At 42.8% G+C, this 19,658-nt stretch overlaps 1 protein-coding gene and 1 pseudogene across 6 annotated transcripts in view; one reads left to right on the top strand and one right to left on the bottom strand.

Annotated features, from left to right (window-relative positions):
• Positions 1–7,931: 7,931 nt before the first annotated feature.
• The window catches only part of PRUNE2 (prune homolog 2 with BCH domain), a 281,565-nt gene continuing 269,838 nt past the window's right edge, over positions 7,932–19,658 (top strand). For all 6 annotated transcript variants that reach the window (XM_065908127.1, XM_065908124.1, XM_065908123.1 and 3 more), the window contains exon 1: positions 7,932–8,132. In XM_065908127.1, the coding sequence (XP_065764199.1) occupies positions 8,097–8,132 (36 nt within the window). In that variant the 5' untranslated portion in view covers positions 7,932–8,096. The remainder of the gene's footprint in view (positions 8,133–19,658) is intronic.
• LOC136148721 (small ribosomal subunit protein eS4-like) lies at positions 15,569–16,382 on the bottom strand (annotated as a pseudogene).

Raw genomic sequence — 19,658 nt, 5'->3', positions numbered from 1 at the left:
ATTTCCTCCTTTTTAATGGAAACGGTATGTGTATACATCAGTGGAATATTACATCTATATCCATTCATCTGTCGATAGACATTTAGGTTGCTTCCATGTCTTGGCTATTGTAAACAGTGCTGCAATGAACATTGGGATACATTTGTTAATGAAAAGTAAAATGCTATTAATATTAGTATAAGATTAAAGTGATATTTCATGCTTGTAAACATTGGTCTTTTAATAAAAAGTGTTTGGAATTTTTAAAATCTGTTTTTTTATTCCCTATGGTGTACAGTAAGGTTTGGAAATTTTAATTCAGTGTCAGGATTTTGTTGGACACGTTGATAAACAATGTGAGCCTCAGTTTTGCTATCTCTAAAATAGAGTCAGTTGTAGTCTCTGTTTATCTGGACCTTGTAAGATGTTGCAAGGATGAGAGATCATATGGGGGTAGATGCTCAACACTTGGAAATGGTTATTATTCATTCCCCTTGCCAAATGCTTTCCCAGTGGAAAGGCATGATCCATCATGCATAAGGTAAAATTTATATTGTAACTCTGAAACATAAAGGATTGTTTTGAAGGGAACTGAGATATCTATGTGCAGGAGGAGAGTGAGTAAAACTTGAACCATCTGCCCTGAATAGTGCAGGTTGGGAAGAAGTGATGACAGGAGGACCATCACCCCACATCTTGCAGCAGACTACAGATCCAAACGCTCGGCCACTGCCTCATTATCCTGATGACTCACAGAGCCAGAGTACTTTCCCTCTCTTCTGCTGTCCTTTTAAATTAAATTCATTGTTCTACAAGATGTCTGCAGTTCCCAGAAATGACGCAAGCTGTATGTGCCCTATTCAAAGTCCGGACATTTGACTCTCAGGACGTTCTCCCAAGAGACCTGGATTCTGCCACTCACCACTCCAGCTGCTGCCATTTCCAGTAACTGCTCTTCTTCCTTCAAAGAAGCTTAGAGAGGATTACGAATAGATGGATTCCTTTTTAAAAAGTCTTACAAAGCCTACCTTTAAATTTTTGGGTATCTTTGCTAAAATAGAAAGAAAAAAGTCAATTCCTTTGATATTATTTGCCCAAGTGGGTAATATTTGACTGCCTAGAGAGCGCAAAGCAGGCATTTTACAGTAGTTTAAAAGCTAAAGGAGAGGCACTAATTAACACATTAATTAACCAGTTAATGCACATTGGTCCTTCTTCAGCCTCTCGTCTTTGAAACAGGCTCAAAAAGCTTTTAAGTCTTGTAAAAATGGGAGGCACACTTTCTTGAGCATCTTTTGTAGCATGGGATAATTTAAAAACAGCAAGCATAACACATCCGCTCTGAGACCACACTTATCGGAAGTGTGGTTGGTCAGTAGGGAAGCTGTCCTGGAGATGTGCCCAAAGAGTGAGTCAGCAACTGACATTCCAGCCACATCCCATCTTTAAAAGGATGGCATTTGTCATATAGGTTTTTTTTTTGTTTTAATTTACTTATTTTTAACTGAATGATAATTGTTTTTCAGCATTGTGTTAGTTTCTGCTATACATCCACATGAAAGCCATAGGTGTACATACATATGTCCCCTCCCTCTCACCTCCCACCCACCAGGCTGTCACAGAGAACCGGTTTGAGCTCCCTCAGTCATATAGCAAATTCCCACTGGCTATCTATTTTACATATGGTAGTGTGTATGTTTCCATGTTGGGCTTCCCTGGTGGTTCAGATGGTTAAGAATCTGCCTGCAATGCAGGAGACCTGGGTTTGATTCCTGGGTTGGGAAGATCCCCTGGAGAAGGGAATGGCTACCCACTCCAGTATTCTTGCCTGGAAAACCATGGAGCGAGAAGCCTGGTGGGCTGCAGTCCATGGATCACAGAAGAGTTGGACGTGACTGAGTGACTAGCACTCTCACTTCACTTTCCACTCCATTGCTGCCCTGCTAATAGGTTCGTTAGTACCATCTTCTTCTAACCAAACAAAAAGATTGCCTTGTTCTTCTCCCTTCCATTGTTAGCATTTTCCAATGTAAGTAGGGATGTTAGCATTTGACATTGTACAACAGTCCTGTAAAGTAATAAGGGCAGGCATGATTTTCCCCATTTCACAGATGATCAGAGGGGTCAATGGCTTTGACCAAAAGCACACAGCCAGCACGCAGAGCTGGCTGTGACATGGAGGACTTCAGATGCCCTCACTGTGGCACCGAATGCATTCAGAGCCCCTTGAGGTGGATGCACAGCTGTGGTGGGAGCCTGTCAAGGCAAGACCCAGAGCTCTGCGGGGTGGGGAGTGGTGATTTGGGAATATTAAAACGTGCGGACTGCTGCAAGGACCTCCCATGGCATCAGTGAGCAGTGCAGGTGTTACTGCAGAGAAGCGTCACTGTACCTGGAGCATCTGCAGTGTCTGTCTCTGAAACAGACAGCTCGCTGCGTGAAGACTAGGTTTCCAAAAGAGTGTAACGTTTAGAAGGTGGTGCTTGATGTAGAATATACACAAACTGTAATACAAATTATATCATAAAATATATAGTAAGTATACATAATAAATATATTATGCTTATATAATATAATAATGTCACATTTTTAGTGACTGCTGATCCATCCACAGTTGATCCCTCTTTTGAGTTCTCTTCATAGAGGTCTCTGCTCTCTGCTTCAAGCTAGTGGATTACATTTTTCTTTTTTTTGTTACACCCTTTATAAAGACCAGTGGCCCCGCAACAGGCCAGAAATAGGGCACTTTGCCTGTATTATTGTGTTTAACTTTCACAATAATTCTACTTTTTAAATCTATTTTATGGATGAAGACACTGAAGCTTAAAAAGATAACTTGCCCAAAGTTATGTATGATGCTACTGGTCAGATGTTCTGGTTATCTCTTGCTGTATGACACATTGCCCAGGAATTTGATGGCTTATCATAACAATTGTTCTATTGTGGGTCAAGAATTTGGGCAGGGCTTAACAGAGAGAGCTTAACTCTGTTGCCCGTGGCATTGGCTGGGTGGTTTGAGTGGGGCTAGAAAATCTTATTTCCAGGATGGTTGACCACAGGACTGTGCTGTTAGTCAGAGTCCTTAGTTCTTCTCCATGTGGCTGCTATGTGGCTAGGTTCCAAGAGTGTGTACTCCGTAAGACAGAAAATGGAAGCTGTCAGTCCCTTAAAGCCACATCATAGAAACTGTCATGATGATACTTCTGCAGTGTTTCATTGCTGAGAAAGTCATGGAGCTGTCCAAGACCCACAGAAAGGGAACATAGACCCAACGTCTTATTGGGAGGAATCTCAAAGAATTTGCATACTCAGTCGGCCACAGCAAGGATGAGACTCCAGGCTGCAGTCACTAGGCCATATAGCATCTCAATTAGTACAGTACCCTGTGCTTTTCTCAATCACTGCATCTCTTTGTATTACAGTGACTAGACCGTGAACTCTTTGAGGGCAGGGATCTTGCCTTATACATTTCAGTTTGGGCATAATATCTACCTGAGCATAGTTAATGATCCATAGATGCTGAAGGAGTGAACAATGGAGAACTGAGCTTCAATCCTGGCTCTGCTTCTATGTAGCTCTGTTAGCCCAGAAGGACATTGAATACTCTTTGTCTTGGCTACCTGCTCAGTAAAATAAGGGTATGGCATTAGATGATCCTTAAAGCCTTCCTTTTCCCAGCACTACTGCTGTATTAGTCCGTTTGTGCTTCTATACAAAATACACATCAGATGGTGAGTTTTCACAGCTCTGGAGCCTGGGGACCCCAATATCAAGATGCTCTTCCATTTGGTTCCTGGTGGGAGCCCTCTGGTTCCTGGTGGGAGCCCTCTTGGCTTGCAGGTGGTCACTTCTTACTGTATTCTCACATGGTGGGGAGAGAGGGAGAGAGTGAGCACTCTGGTCTCTTCCTCTTTTTATAAGGCTGCTAATCCTGGCAAGAAGGCTCTACTCTCATGACCTCATCTAAACCTAGTTAACTCCCCAAGGCCTCACCTCTTAATGCCTTCACTTTGGGGGTTAAAGCTTCAATATGTGAAAGGCATGCCATCCATAACAACCATTCTACTAATCTACTCAAATAATTTCAAAATGAAGAGTGCTCAGAAACCTGAGCAGGAATCAAGAAACCTAGAGTAGTGAAGAGTAGAGGAAGTGGGAGTGTTCTACAGCCAAGAGCAGAGGCCTCTAGAGCGAAGGGGAGGTGGCCTTTAGGCTCAGATCTGATACCTGAGTTATAATAATGGCACTTGGAATAGAAAGTTGGAGGAGGCTTCTTCAAAGGTTGAAGACACTGGACTTGGGAATTAATTGGCAACAAGGGGTAGGAGAAAGCTGTAAATCAAACTGAACCCTGGATTTTGTACTTGGGTGACTGGGGGAATGCAAATTTATCTAACAGCAGTGGTCCCCACTGAAGTATTCTTGGGCTTCCATTGTGGCTCAGCTGGTAAAGAACCCGCCTGCAATATGGGAGACCTGGGTTTGATCCCTGGGTTGGGAAGATCCCCTGGAGAAGGGAAAGGCTACCTACTCCAGTATTCTGGCCTGGAGAATTCCATGGACTGTACAGTCCATGAGATCGCAAAGAGTCAGACATGGCAGAGCAGCTTTCACTTTCAGTGGTCCCCAACTTTGAATATGCAGAGGATTACCTGATGTGCCTGGATCCCTCTCAAGACTACTCACATCAGAATTTCTAGAGATGGGCTGGAACATCAATATTTTTTCAAAGTTCCTCAGATGGTACTATTGTGTAGCCAGGGTCGATGATTTCTAATTTAGAGTTAAAGGCACTAGATTTCTAGATGCTATGGAATAATAAGAAACTGAGGATCAAAGACTAATAACTCCCAAATAATTTGGGGAATGGGTTGTAAAGTATGTAGAATAATGGCTTCCCAAAGATGACTGGTGGCTCAGTGGCAAAGAATCTGCCTGCCAATGCAGGAGACACAGGTTCAATCCCTGGGTCAGGAAGATCTCCTGGAGGGCATGGAAATCCAGTCAAGTGTTCTTCCCTGGAGAATCTTATGGACAGAGGGGCCTGGCGGGCTACAGTCCCTGGGGTCACAAAAGAGTCAGACATGACTTAGTGACTCAACAACAAAAGATGACTACATCCTAATCCTCAGAACCTGTTAATGTGTTTTTACACAGTAAAGGGGGATTAAGGTTGCTAATCAACTGACCTTAACATGGAGAAATTATCCTGGATTATCTAGGTAGATCCAATGTAATAATAAGGGTTCTTTAAAAAGTGGTAGAGAGAGAGAGAAGGAGAGAGACAGAGAGGCATATGTGCTATGGAAAGATAACCAGGGAGATGCAACATTATTGTTTTTGCTCATAGAGGAAGGCAACCATGAATCAATGAATGTGAGCTGCTGCTAAAAGCTGGAGAAGGAAAAAAAAAAAATAGAAGATATTCTAGAGACTTCAGAAAGGAATGAAATCTGTTGACACGTTGAATTCTTGAATTTGACCTGATGAGACCTGTGTCAAACTAATGACCCACAGAACTGTAAGATAATAAATTTGTGTTGCTTTGTGATTTGCACTCAGTCATGTCTGACTCTTTGTGACCCTATGGACTGTAGCCTGCCAGGCTCCTCTGTCCATGGGAATTCTCCACGCAAGAATATTGGAGTGGGTTGCCATGCCCTCCTACAGGGGATCTTCCCAACCCAGAGATCAAACCCAGGTCTCCTGCATTGCAGACAGATTCTTTATTATCTGAGCCACCAGGGTTGTTTTAAGCCACTGAATTTGTGGTAATTTGTTTCATCAGCCTCAGGAAACTAATATAAGTGGTCAGTTCAAGAAGGCTTCCTGGAGGAGGTAAATCTTGAAAAACTTTTTTGCAGAAACATTGTTGGTGGAGAAAAACTCAGGGAGATAGGTGTTATACATTTGAGTCCATAAGAAGAAAAAGTCAAGAAAACTCAAGGCTGTGTAATACCTACCCAAAGTGTTTAAAATAAAAATTTAGAGGAACTGAGTGATTGTCACTAAATTCCCCAATGGAGTCAGAGGCAAAGCATTCTCAGGAATTTTTCTCAGTAATGTTACTTGAATTGTGATTACTTCACAGATTTAAAGGCTGACAAGACACTTGTTTTACCTGGATGGTTTTAAGTTACTTAAGTCAGCAAAGAAAGCTGATAGAATCTGCAGCTTCCATACAGCTCATCACCTGAATGTAAATCAGAGTTTAACATTCCCATCACTCTCTCTTAATCAGATCTGTAGACTCAACTGATTTCTTTTTATTGGGTCCTCCTGAATAAAAAAACAGTTGGATAATTACATACACACACAAGATGAGAGAGAGAGAGAAACGTTTCATATGTACATTTATTCATTAGGATATATTTATTGAAATTTGTGTATGAAATGAACTGTGTTAGGGATACATCAATGAATGAGATAGGCAATGTCCTTGTTCTCATAGAACTCACAGCCTGGTGAACAGACAAATAATCAGGCAATTTATAGTATAGCAGGCATTGTAGGTTACTGGGAGAGAACATGAAAGGGGTGGAAAGGGAGAAGTAGATCAGAGGAGGCTTCCTGGAGGAAGATAACTTCTAAGCAGCATCAGCAAATCCTGGGAGATAGTTAAGAATGGAAATTCTCAGGCCCTTTAAACAGACCTATGAAGCCTGAAATTCTGAGTGAGGCACAAAAATCTGTGCTTTAGTATATCTCTGGGTGGTTCAGATACACACTAAAGTTTGTGTGCCAGATGCTCATACCTGGGCTGCATGTAGGAATCCCTTGGAGCATTTTTATACCAGACTGATGCAGTCTCCCTGCTCTTAGAGCAGCTGATTCTATTGGTCTGGAATATAGCCTGGGAAGCAGTATGTTTTTTCAAGCCCTGGGTGATATTAATGTGATTTTGAAGTGTAGTCAGTATCGAGGTCACTCCTCTAAGCTGACAGCTTAAGCAGGAGTTAGTCAGGCCGTGGGGCTGGTGGGAGGGCAGGAAGGGCATTACAGGCAGGTGTGCCAAAGCCCAGGTATATGTGGGCCCCTGATAAGGCAGGCTAGAGAATCCACATGACATATTCTGTGGCTTAAAATAAGGTTCATGGCTATGAGTTTAAGTGTTTATTGCAGTACTTCTTAAACTTTAATGTGCAGAGAAACGATCAGAACGTCTTGTACAAACACAGACCCTTATGCAGGAAGGAGGTCCTGTCACCCTCACTGTTCCTGAGCAAACATGTCAGAATGGATGGGGACTGCGACTGCAGAAGGATGTAAGTATCCGTAGCCCCAGGGCCAACATAAGGGTACCCAATTAGGGTGAACTGCAGAGGTCTGTTGCTGGGCAGGTACATTTGAGAGCAAGGAGGAAAGATGCAACCTACCACAACCTCCTAGCCTGCTCTTCCTATTATTTCCCATCAAGGTCGTACTGCTTTTAGCTGAGCAGTAAACCCTCCACCCCACAATCTAGCTGAGTGTGTCCCCTGGCCAGGCCAGCAGAGCCGGCTCCTTAAGTGGCCACTGGAGCTCTCTGTAACTTGCCAGCCAGCCAAGAAGGCGCTGGCCGAGGAGGGGAGTTCTCTGGGGGCCTCTCTTCCCTCTTTCCACCTCCCCTTCTGACAGCGGCGGTGCCTGCGGCAGAGACTCGCTCTGCAGCAGCCCCCAGCACTTGGCTCTGACTTCTGGGCGCTGTCCATGGTTGCAGCATCTTTCGGCGCGCCACGTCAGGAGGCCGCGGCGGGGCCCTGCGATTGGCGGAGGAGCCCCTCGCCATCCGCCAGCACGCCCGCCCCCGCGCCCCAGCCCCGAGCTCCGGCCCCACAGGCGCGTGCCAGCCCGCGTGCCAGGCGCGCCCTGGGGCTCCCGGGCGTCACACCCACTTTCCTTATTAGGGGAGAGTCGGGCGCTCCGAGCGGGCGGCGGGGCTCGGGGTGGGGTGGGGAGCCCTGGGAGGCGACAGCCGAGAGCTCAGCCACAACCTCAGCCGCCTCCGAGCGGTAGGAGGGAGCAGCCGGTCGCTGCGTCCCGGGCGGCCACTTTCCGGGGACCCGGCTCCTCTCGCCCGGGAGGAGATAATCCTCTGCGCCCTCCGGGTATCTCCGGTCCATACCTTTCTCAACAACATGGAAGAATTTTTGCAGCGCGCCAAGTCTAAATTGGTAAGTTGAGGGAGCAAAAAGCTGTGTGCGTTGGTTCGCGCGCGCGCGCGTGGATGGGTGGGCATTACGGCAGAGGAGGAAGAAACAACTTTGCCGGTTAGTTGTCAGGGAGTGCGGGCTGTCCTCTGCAAAGAATCTCTGCGACTTACGCCAGGCAGTCTGTCTCCATAATCCGCGCCCCAGAGCCAAAGCGCCGGCTGCGGTGGTGGTGACCTGGTCGAAGTTGGGCGCTGTGTATCCAGCTTGTAGTTGGAGAGACGCAGATCGAGCCAAATCTACAGTTTGCCCCTGCAGGCTAGAGGATAATGGGCGTGGTGTTCCTTGCGATAAAGCAGCCCAGACTTCTGCAGATGCAGTACGCTCAAGTGTAAAAGGAAAAGAAGCTGTACTTTAGCTGGAGGGGATGACAAAACCTAAATGAGGACGTGGTAATGCCGACCTAGAGGAATGAGTGAGAATAGCAATTTACCCGAACGTCGCTTACATGGGACTTGCTCCTTCCTGGGAGGGAGTCAGGGGTATTCTAGCGTGAATCGAGTGTCTCTGGGCCCTATTCAGATCTGTCTCTTGTGTCAGAGGCAGAAGGGGAAAACCTCAACTGTTGCTGTCGCTTTGAGGTTTGCCAGATTATCTTTCTCCTGGAAGCAGACCAGCTTGTGGCCGACTCCGTTTTTACTGTACTGCTATACAAACAGTGAGGGTAGTTTCTCACTGTGTATATTGACAGTTGCTATACATTGTGGAACAGCAGATTCTAGCAGTTTCCTGATTCCAAATTGTTTTGGCTCTCCAGCATTGCAGTAATGAGCATAATGGAAATGTTTCTCTTTTGGCACTTAACAAAAAAGCTTTTGCCCATTTGGAAGCAATATCTTTAATGAACACTGAAAGCACCTTTTACAGGCCTGGCATAGGAGGAATTTCATAATTTATGTTGCCTTTAACCTTTAAACCTTCATAAAAGCCAAAATACAAAGTCTGCATTAAGATGACGTCTTAATCACAAGGCACGGTATTTGCAGGGGTTTTTTTCTGTAACTCATTTACCCTTGCACAACAAAGGGAGTGGAGACGAATGTGTGATTCTTACAGAGATTTAACTGTAAGTATCCTTTAAAAGATTTAAAGTTGATTCTTGCAGAGGTTTAACTGTAAGTATCCTTTAAGAGGCCTTTAAAGTTGACTAATGCTAATATAAATACTTTGTTTTCTACCTTAAACCTCCCAAAGAGTTGATCATCTGTGGGGATTTCAGAATTGAGGAGGTTTGCGATTGTTTCTGTGTTTACTACTGACCCTCTTATAGGTTTACTTGAGCACATGAAGGAAAAAACTGAAATACTTGCATTTCTTTTTTTCTTTTTTGCATTTCTGATAGCATAACTGTGCTCTTTGTTCTTTTTCTAACATTGAGTGAGAAATGATCAAAAAAGACCAATTTTGGCAACTTATTCATTTTTTTCATGGATAAAAAAATGGTGATCAACCATCACGCAGTTGTAAACTGCACCTGTGTTCCACTCCTGTAACATTTATTTTAATAATAAACATTTAGATTGTGGGGTCTGATGTGAGCAAGAGGTTTGTCTCATTTCTGAAGAGCAATTGCTGAGGTGAAAAATTCCCTGTTTCAGATTAATTAGGTAGAAGTCATGCTTAAGTTTATTTACTGAGTCCTTTCATTAGAGGAACAGTTGCTCTTCATCATTAAAAAAAATGACAGGAAAAAGAAGTGATTGTTTGTAATACTATTCCCAGTTTCCTGCTTTAGCTGGAAGAATAATTACTGCTAATTTTATCTTTTTTCTTGTAATAGGCTTTTTGTTAGCGATCACAAGTAGCCTTTCGTCTTTAGCCATAGTAAAGGTGGTTTGGTTACTTTTAATGTCACATTTCCCCTGACAAATTATATTTTCTAGGTAAATAAAAGTTTTACTTAATATACAACATTCAACTATAGTAGTAGGTAAACCTTTTACTTTAGAGGATATATATATATATATATATATTATATATATATATATATACACTCTTTGTTTAGGAGAAAAAAATTAAGTCAGTAATTATGGCATTCATTTGTGAGAGGTTTATTCACAATAGAATGGTAGGGTTTTTAAAAATTAGGTTAATCCTTTGGGAAACACTGTAGGGAGAAGAAAATTATCATACTGGTTCTCACCTAGACTTTATTAGACCAGAACTAGATTGAATTTAGGTGTTATCTTTAAGTCATTTTCCATCAGAAGTTGATATAGATTTATCTTTATGAAACCTAAAAAAATATCTAATGGGCAGGGATTATTTCCTACCTACTTGACTTCTTTCTTTGATATTCTGTACATATGATATATATCTTTTAATGATTTGAAATAACCAATCCCCTTTCAAAGTCTTAATGTTACCAAACCAAACTTGGGTTGGCTTGCCTGCACTCAGTAAAGCCAATCTGCTGACACTGGGTTATGGTACAAGAAAATGCAATGTTTATTTCAGGTTCCAAACAAGGAGTCCAGTATTTAGTACTCAAAAGGCCTGAACTCCCCAATAACTTTTAGGGAAAGGTTTTAAAAGTCATGGTGAGGGACAGGGGTGTTGTGGGGTACATGATCAACTCATGAGCATTCTTCTGATTGGTTGGTGATGAGGTAATTGGGATCTCACCAGTTTCAGAGCTTCTCTGGTTCCAACCATTCTGAGACCTATGTGCTTGTGGGCAGCATATAATTAACTTCTACCTGATGGGGGTTTCAGTGTCTGAAAACCAGCTCAAAGTATATAGCTCAGAATATTATCTATAACTCTTAAGAAGGAACTAAAGGTCCTTGACTTTTTTTAATGGCTAAATTCTTATTATTTTGTCTTGTTTGTTTTTCTTTCTTTCTGCATTTTTTTTTCACTTCTCTGATTAATTCTTTGGAACTCAAGGAAGGCCTAAGGAGGCTAAAGTTTTTCTGCAGAGGCAGATGGAGAACATGGGCGGGGGAGGAGTCTGTTCCAGGTTGGCCCTGCCGTAGGGTCTTGTTCTGTTACATGAACATAACCTCTTCATCACTGGAGCTAGCTAATTTCAAAGACCAAAGAAATTTTAAATTGTAAAATGGAATTTCTCTTAGCCATAGATACAATCTCCAATAACCAAAACTTTGGAGAAATTGTTTGTATGCCCTTTCCTCTGACTAGGAGCATTTATTATTCATCTGTCATTGTGAGGAGAGCTGTGCTGTTCTAGGCCAGGCCCTTGGGTGGAGCAGAAATCTTTGAAGTAGAAGGAAGGTGTTTCATTTTTAATCAGGTAGCTTGAAGCTTATTTCTGTCCAAATTGGGAGAGTGGTCTCCTAGTTCTTTTTTCACCTCAGTTCTGCTAGTCCTCGAACTGAGGCAGATTCAGTTACTTAATCCCATCCGACTTTTCCTTAAATTTCCCCTTCGGATACTTCCCCTTCATTCGTGAGAATATGTGGCATTTATGAGAAATGTCAAAAGTAAACCTCAAGTGTGGTCTAAGAGGGATCACCCTCTTCTGGACCTCAAATGCTTCTCAGGGGGCCTGCCTCCCGCCTGGTAAGAACAGGCTTGGGTACCTGCAGTTTCTCTGTAAAACACCTTAGCTGAAGGCGGAGGACAGCAAGGGAAATAGTCACTCCTTCCAAGCACAGCGTCTAGAAGTGGTGCCTTCCTGACAACTAGGGAACTGATTCAGTTATTTTTAAAACAATCAAGACAATAGAATAAACACCAGGAGAGCAAGACCCGCCAGGGCAGTAGGGATGGAAATCAAAGAATGATGCTTGTTACCTGGGTTCCCTTCCCCTATGAGAACCCAACTATGTTCCTTTTTCTTTTTTTAAAAACTAGTATTTATTTTATTATACAGGAGGATGAATATATTTTCCTGTTTTTACTGACCACTTAGAATTTTTTCCCAGTCTATTGAGAATTGTTTTGCAAAGCAAAAGATGATTGTTATGTAGAGAATTAGTTTTCAGAGTGATCCTTCAGTTGCCATGGTTTATTCCTTTCTAAGTTTTGGTCATCACAGATCAGTCTGAACAAGTCATTTCTAAGGGATAACCACACATAGGTAACCCTTATTTTGAAAAAGTCATTATTTGATCCTCCAGCTATGTTTCTGATCTAAATACTCACTGCTCAAACTAGAAATAAGAGCAAAAACAAGGTTTCTCTTCTCCTGCCAGTGTCCACTTGACTTTTCCACCTGCTTATTCTGAGCTGAAATAGGGACAGAGATCAAATCCCACAGAGCCAGATCTATCCTTAAATTTTAGCTGTACTTTCCGTTTTCAGTTATATCATTTCTGTAGTGGTGTCTTAGTCATTCTCAGACTCTTTCTGTGGTAAGAGAAATTGAAGATGGGGAGGGAACAAGGGCTTTGAGCCCTAGCCTGTGATTTGGCAAATGTCCTCCAATGTCATAGTGGTTAGCTCAAAAAAGTGTTCAGGCCAAGACAGCCTTATGATGTCAGTTAATGGTCCAAGTTCCCATGAACTTTGGAGAAAAAGAGGAGCTAAATGAGGAATGAGACCCCTGGAATTCTGAATGGCAGGAAGCCAGGGTCTCTACACGGGGCAGCCTGGCCACTGAGCCTCTCCCACTGCCAGACTGCACCAGCTGATACAAGTCAAGAGGTGCTCAGGGCTGGGGGTCGCTGCAGCCATTTGCCCTCAGAGCTGGGTCATGAGCCAGCATTGGGGGAAGTGTCAGCTGCCAGCAGAAGGATACAGGGCACATCAATATCCCAGGAATGCTGTGGGGAGAGGGTCACCGTCACCAGCAGAGTCTGGGGAATGCATCTGCCTTTGAGCAGTGTGGGCTGCAGATGAAAGGCTCGTTTCTGCAGTGGGAACTGGTCCATATGTGAACTTCTATAGTAGAAAATTCCTGGGTGACCTTAAATGTCAACTGACACTCTGCTATGTGGCATAGGGACAAGGAAGCACATTCAAAACTCCAAGGGACCAACCACATTAGAGTTGATAGAGGAGATGAGCTTTCAAAAAAAAAAAAAAAGAAAAACACTGCAGTGTGTCTGCAGAGGAATCATCTTGATTGGAAATTGAGAAATATATCCTTCCTGACTTCCTTTATAGAAACAAGGTCATATGTATCAATAAAGAGCATCTTTAAAATGAATGTTCTATACCTTTTAAAGAGCCACGGTGGTAAGACTGAGAAGGATGGAGATGCTGGTAGAGCAGTTTCATTTGGAAAGCTGAGCTCATTCTGATCACAGACCGCAGGATCAGCTCCCTCGCCATCATAAGTCAGGGCTGGCGCACTTGAGACTGTGCCTCTTGTCAGAGCATTCCCGAGCAAGAAACTCAGGAATAAAAAGCACTTCTGCGAATGTGGTGTCACTGCCTTAGGGGCTGATGAGAAAAGAGCCCTTGATTGCTTTAGTCCTAGAGTCAGCTCCATTTCTCACTGCATGAACTTTTAAATTGGAGAGCTGTGGTTTGTCCTGGCCTCTGGGCCAGAGAACGAGAGTTTTTCAGGGTAAATCACAGAGTGGATTGGTCTTCCTCAAAGATAAAGAATTGGTGACTGCTGTTTGGACAGCATCTCTGGCCTGGGAAGATGCAATCAGGTGAGCAAGGACACTCTTTAATCAGAAATTTGGGGAATATTTTATAACTAAATAAAAAAAGTGACAGCTTTTATATAACTTGTTTGTTTCTCTGTAGCATTAATTTGGGCAGATATTAGCAATGTTTTAGATTTGGTATATCCCCCTGGGGAGCTCTTGTATGCAATAGCAGTCTAATGATGGACTGGTCACTCTTCCCTTACATCTACTTCTCCCTAGGGTACTAGATGAGCAGAGAAGAGGGTGAGGGGTAAACACCTGGGTCTGAATGAAGGCTGCAAAAGAGGAAAGAAGCTCTGGGACCAGAGAGGTCAAGTGCATGGTGTTGCCTTGGTCACTGATTCTTTTTGAACCCTAGAGTCATGGAGCTTGGAGTCTTTCTTTGAAAAGAAACTGGGGAGGGGCAGGGCTGATGTATTCAGGAGGCGGCATCCACAGGAACTTTGCTCTGACTGCTGCCCTCTGGGTTTGTGCAGCATGCAATCACACATTGCATTATGATTGTAATTGTAATATTACAATATTACATTTGTGCACGTTGTAATTATGCACAATCACACATGGCCGCCCTGCCACGGGTCCCAGAGTAACCTACTCAAAGTCTCTGGCATCGTTCCAAATCCATTTCTATCTGAGCTCTGTGGCTTTGGGCTTTGGTTTCTAAGGAAAAGTCATCTTTCTTCTTAAGAGCTCTTAGGAGGCTAATTGGGCACTAGATCGCCCTGAAAAATTAGATCCATAAAGGTTGGGTCAGAAAAACTAAGCTGATGTTACAGCTTTGGGTTTTTAATCTGAAAAATGAGATAATGATACCAACTTTGCAGCCTTGTCAGAAAGCCAAAATAATGTACCTACAGCCCTCAGCACAGAGCTTGAAACAATGGCTACTTCTGTCTCTTTGCCTCCAAGGTGTCCTTTCCTGCAGCTCCTTGTCTCAGTGAATGGCATCAGTATTCATCTGGTTTCTCCAATTGGACACTTCCTTTTCCTCTATCCCTTCCCCACCCACTGTATCTCAGACATTCAGATGACTCCAAAGGCCAGCTAGCTAGTTGATCCCCAGCAGACCACCCTCCTTCCCACTGCTTTCAGCCATTGTGAAAGTGTCTTTTATTTCTGTCACATCACTCCCTTAAATCCTTCTTATCACTTCCCATTGCTCTTGGGAGAACAGACAACTCTCTTACCCTGACCCTAGGATCTGACTCATCTGCTGCCCAGCTTCTGCTGGCTCCTTCTCCTAGTTTAAATAACCCCTACCTCTTCTTTAGATCAGGGGAAGATGAAGGGAAAACTTTGCTGAATGATCCCTTTCTACCCGACCTCCCAGTTCATGAGTCACCACCCAAGGTTTTGGGTGGTGTTTTTAGATCATTTATCTCAGCTTGTTATTATATCTCTACTGGGCATGTTGGTTTGATTAATGAGAGTAGGGACCAAGGTCTCTCTGAATGGATTTGCTCCAGAGACTTGTACTCCAGAACCTGGTGCAGTGCCTGAAGCTCAGTAAATGGCTTTTGTTTGTTTGTGAGAGGCTTTTTTTTTTTTTTTTTTGGCAATTAATCATTCTTCATTATCTTTAATTAAGCCCTATGTGAGTGCTAAGTTGCTTCAGTCGTGTCCAACTCTTTATGACCCTGTGAACTGTAGCCCACCAGGTTCCTCTGTCCATGGGATTCTCCAGGCAAGAATACTAGAGTGGGTTGACATGCCCTCCTCCAGGGGATCTTCCTGACTCAGGGATTGAATCCATGTCTCTTACATCTTCTGCATTGGCAGATGGATTCTTTACCAATACCACCACCTTGGAAGCCCAATTAAGACTTCCAGTCATGTCTCATCGAGATCATTTGACTCAATGCTCTCTTTAGCTGCCAATCTCTTGTCTCTCTGTTCAGCAATGGTTACACAGATACTTTTTTCTCAGAGAAAAGAAATCCATGGTTTGTTGCCTTTGCAATAACAAAAATGTTGGAGAATGAGGAGGCAGCGATGCTGCTGTTGGTCTTTCACATGAACCACACCAAGAGGACCAGGTTGTCTCTTTCTGTTGGTGATCCCAGCAGAGATTGTTCAGTTCTTCCCACAGTAGTGATTCTGGTCACCATATACAGGTTACCAGTATCAAACTTGTTGAAATCAGTCATCTTGCCAGATTTGAAATCAATCTCAGTGGAGTCATTCATTTTGAAAGGGAATCGGGACAGTGGATGATATGAGCATCATGGGTCACCAGATGAGGGATTCTTTTGTGCCACAGAGATCTTTCTTACTTTGCACAAATTGTACTTGGCCCCTCAGGTGTCATTCAGTGAACAACAAAGCCACCCTTGTGTTACAGATCAGACAGAAATTCTCCCCTTTCTTGCCAATGCTGGTGACGTCCTTAAAGCGAGCAGGTGGGCTGTATCAATTTGGACCTTGCCGTCAGTCTTAGTGAACCACTGCATGCAGAGCTTCTTTACTTCACACCCTGTCAGTGAATACTTAAATCTGTTCCTTGGTAAAAGATGAAGGGAAGATACCCTCTCAGTTTGTGGGGACCAGTTGATGGATGAGGAGCAAACACACTGGTCAGTTTACCCAGCATCGGATGCTTTGGAGCCGCTATAGCCTTCAGGGGCTTCTTGGGACCGTGAGTCATGACTGCATGTACTCAGTTGCTCAGTTATGTCCCAATCTTTGAGACCTCGTGGACTGTAGCCCATGAGGCTCTTCTGTCCATGGAATTTTCCAGGCAAGAATACTGGAGTGGGTTGCCATTTCCTGCTTCAGGGGATCTTCCCGACCCAAGGATCAAATCCTTGTCTCCTGTGTCTCCTGCATTGGCAGGCAGATTCTTTACCACTGAACCACCAGGGAAGCCCTGAGCCATGACTGTGCTAAGCACAAAAAGTTGGAAATGTTTTTAGAATGAATGGAGCCAGAAGATAAAAGGCTTGCAGAACTCATAAGACACTGTACTGGCCAAAAAATGAATAAATGGATGAGCAGGTGCAGACGTTTAGAGATCTGAATCTGGAGAAGGACCAGCCATAGTATATGGGAATTCAGGTTGGTTTACTAGAAGGAGATGAGAAATGTTAAGGTCAAGGAGTGCGATACAGTGATTTTATGTGGTACACACTTTGTACAAAATGTCACTGTAAAATAATGAGCCTAGTTTTTATGTGTGATTGCTTGGAATCTGTAAGAATTGGTGGATTAAAGCATGAATGGGTTGGAGAGAGGCAGGGAAGGGTATGGGCACTCTGCAAAACCACACTGGGCATCAGTAGACAGAGTGGAACTATTGGAGCCTTAGATATTCCACTATGTGATCCAAAGGGGAAAAATTAGACTCCCTCAATCCCAGCTATTTCACCAAGCTGGCCCAGCTTGTTCTGCTGCTTCTGGGCCAGCACTAATGTCATGAGACTAGGAGGGAAGATTTTTCAGCCCTTGATAGGAAAGTTGAAGGCCTTCCAGACTGGCCTCATCAGTCAAATGATATTAAGACTATTGCAGGTGTGTATGTACTAAGACAAGAATAGATCTTTCACCCCCAGTAATAAAAGCATGAAAATGATCACGGTGAACAAGAGAGCCAGGAAGCCCTATTTACATTTTATAGAAACAGGGATGATTTTAATTTGACTGAAATTTGTTGGCTATCTGTCTTATCCCTAAGAAATATATTTTTCTACTTAATACTCAAAGCAGCCTTGTGAGGTAGCTATTATTTCCCTTTGCAGTTGAGGAAACTGAGGTTCAGGTGGGCAAGAATTTTACTGAAGTTTTCAGGTCAGTAGAGGACAGAGCCAGTGGTTGCTCCCAGGTCATCTGACTCCCATTCCAGGACCCACTCCCACATCTGTGTCTTCTCACCAGATATCCTGGAACATTTCATTCTCTTTAAACAAAATGCGAGCAACTTGGCAGGTTTATGGGAGGGTTGGGTAGTGAGTTCAGTTTGACCCAAGAGAGGTTCATTTCTCTGTTTTTGACTATTTTATATTAAAATATCCTTGGATAATTGACTCATCAATCAATATTATTGAGAACCTGCTATGAGAAAGTTATGGTGTGGCACGATCTATGATTTGGTTGAATAAATTGGGAGAGTGTTTCACTGTGTGCCTAAGTGAAAGAAAAATAAAAGACTGATAAACTACTTGGAAGATAGGGTCTGTGACTAGCTTTTAGAGTGACTAGAAATATTGTGGGTATTTAGTGAATTTTTGATATGAGAATGGCTTTTTTAAAAAGTTAGAAGTTGCCCCTTAGTTTCCATCAAAGTTGTGAGTACAACTTTTAGTTTTCCAGATCCCTTCATTTTTTTTTTTAACAAACAACTGAGTTTTTAATGTCCTACAATAAGCTTCCTTCTGCTTTTTAGATTTCTTATGTTAAGAATTGATACATGAAAATATGTGCAAGCATTATTTCAATGTAGAAACTTATTTAGATTTAGTAGTATTATGTATAATATTAAAAGATGCTTGCTCCTTGGAAGAAAGGCTTTGACAAACCTAGACAGAGCATTAAAAAGCAGAGACATCACTTTGCTGACAAAGGTCCATGAAGTCAAAGCTATGGCTTTTCCGGCAGTCATGTATGGATGTGCCATAAAGAGGCTGAGTGCCAAAGAATTGATGCTTTGAAACTGTGGCATTGGAGAAGACTCTTGAGAGTCCCTTGGACAACAAGGAGATCAAGTCAGTCAATCCTAAAAATCAAATCATAAATCAACCCTGAATATTCATTGGAAGGACTGATGCTGAAGCTGAAGCTCCAATACTTTGGCCACCCGATGGGAAGAGCTGACTAGTTGGAAAAGACCCTGATGTTGAGAAAGATTGAGGACAGGAGAAGGGGGTGACAGAGCATGAGATGGTTGAATGGCATCACCGACTCAATGGACATGAGTTTGAGCGAACTTCAGGAGATAGTGAAGGACAGGGAAGCCTGGCAGGCTGCAGTCCATGGGGTCACAAAGAGTTGGACATGACTGAGTGACTGAGCAACAACAACAACAATATAGTGAAGTTCTCAAAACTGCATTTTTAGCCAAACCTTTTCTCTCTGTACTTTTATCATTACCATTTTATTTATGAATAATGTACAATTAAATGTGAGCTCCAGTTCAATTCCCAGATTCTGAATAGTCAAAAGAATTCTTTTAAACTCACTATTAGCAATAATTTCCATATGATTGCTAAACATATTCATGTACATTATCTTTTTAATTGGAGTGTAGTTGATTCACAGACATTCACAACTTAGCGTTGTGTTCGTTTCAGGTGTACAGCATAGTGATTCAGTTTCATAGATATGTATATATATATTCTTTTTCAGATTCTTTTCCCTTATTGGTTATCAAAAATTATTGAGGATAGTTCCCTGTGCTATACAGTAGGTCCTTGCTGGTTATCTATTTAATATATAGTGGTGTGTATATGTTAATCCCAAACTCCTTATTTGTTTTTCCCCTTCTTTCACCTTTGGTCACCCCAAGTTCATTTTCCATATTCTATGGATTTATTTCTAATTTGTAAATAAGTTTATTTGCACCTTTTTTCCCCCCTTCATTACTGTCACTCTCTTGCTGGAGACATAAAAATTGAGTTTGACTGAGTGAGTGAGTGTAGATAGAGTGAGCACAGCCTGGATGGCGCAGCTGGCAAGAAGAGCTGAGGTTAGGAGGCAAAATTTCTGCTATTTGCTTCACATCTGCTGTCCAGACTGCCAGCTTAGCAATGGTGCAGAAGACTACTGGTTGTACGAGGGACACACACACTGGAAGTAAAGGAGAAGAAGGAGAAAGGAAAGAAGAAAGGTGGGGATGGAATTGGAAGGAAAGTAGGAGAAAAGCAAAGAAAACCAGGATTTGAGGGGAGGAAAGTTTGAAAAGTGGTGAGACATAGAAGAAAATCTTTCC

The sequence above is a fragment of the Muntiacus reevesi genome, chromosome 17 (assembly GCF_963930625.1).
Source record: "Muntiacus reevesi chromosome 17, mMunRee1.1, whole genome shotgun sequence".
In the NCBI taxonomy this organism is placed as follows: Eukaryota; Metazoa; Chordata; class Mammalia; order Artiodactyla; family Cervidae; genus Muntiacus; species Muntiacus reevesi.
The sequence above is the reverse complement of the archived record's forward strand: the minus strand, read 5'-3'. Positions and strand labels throughout refer to the sequence as shown.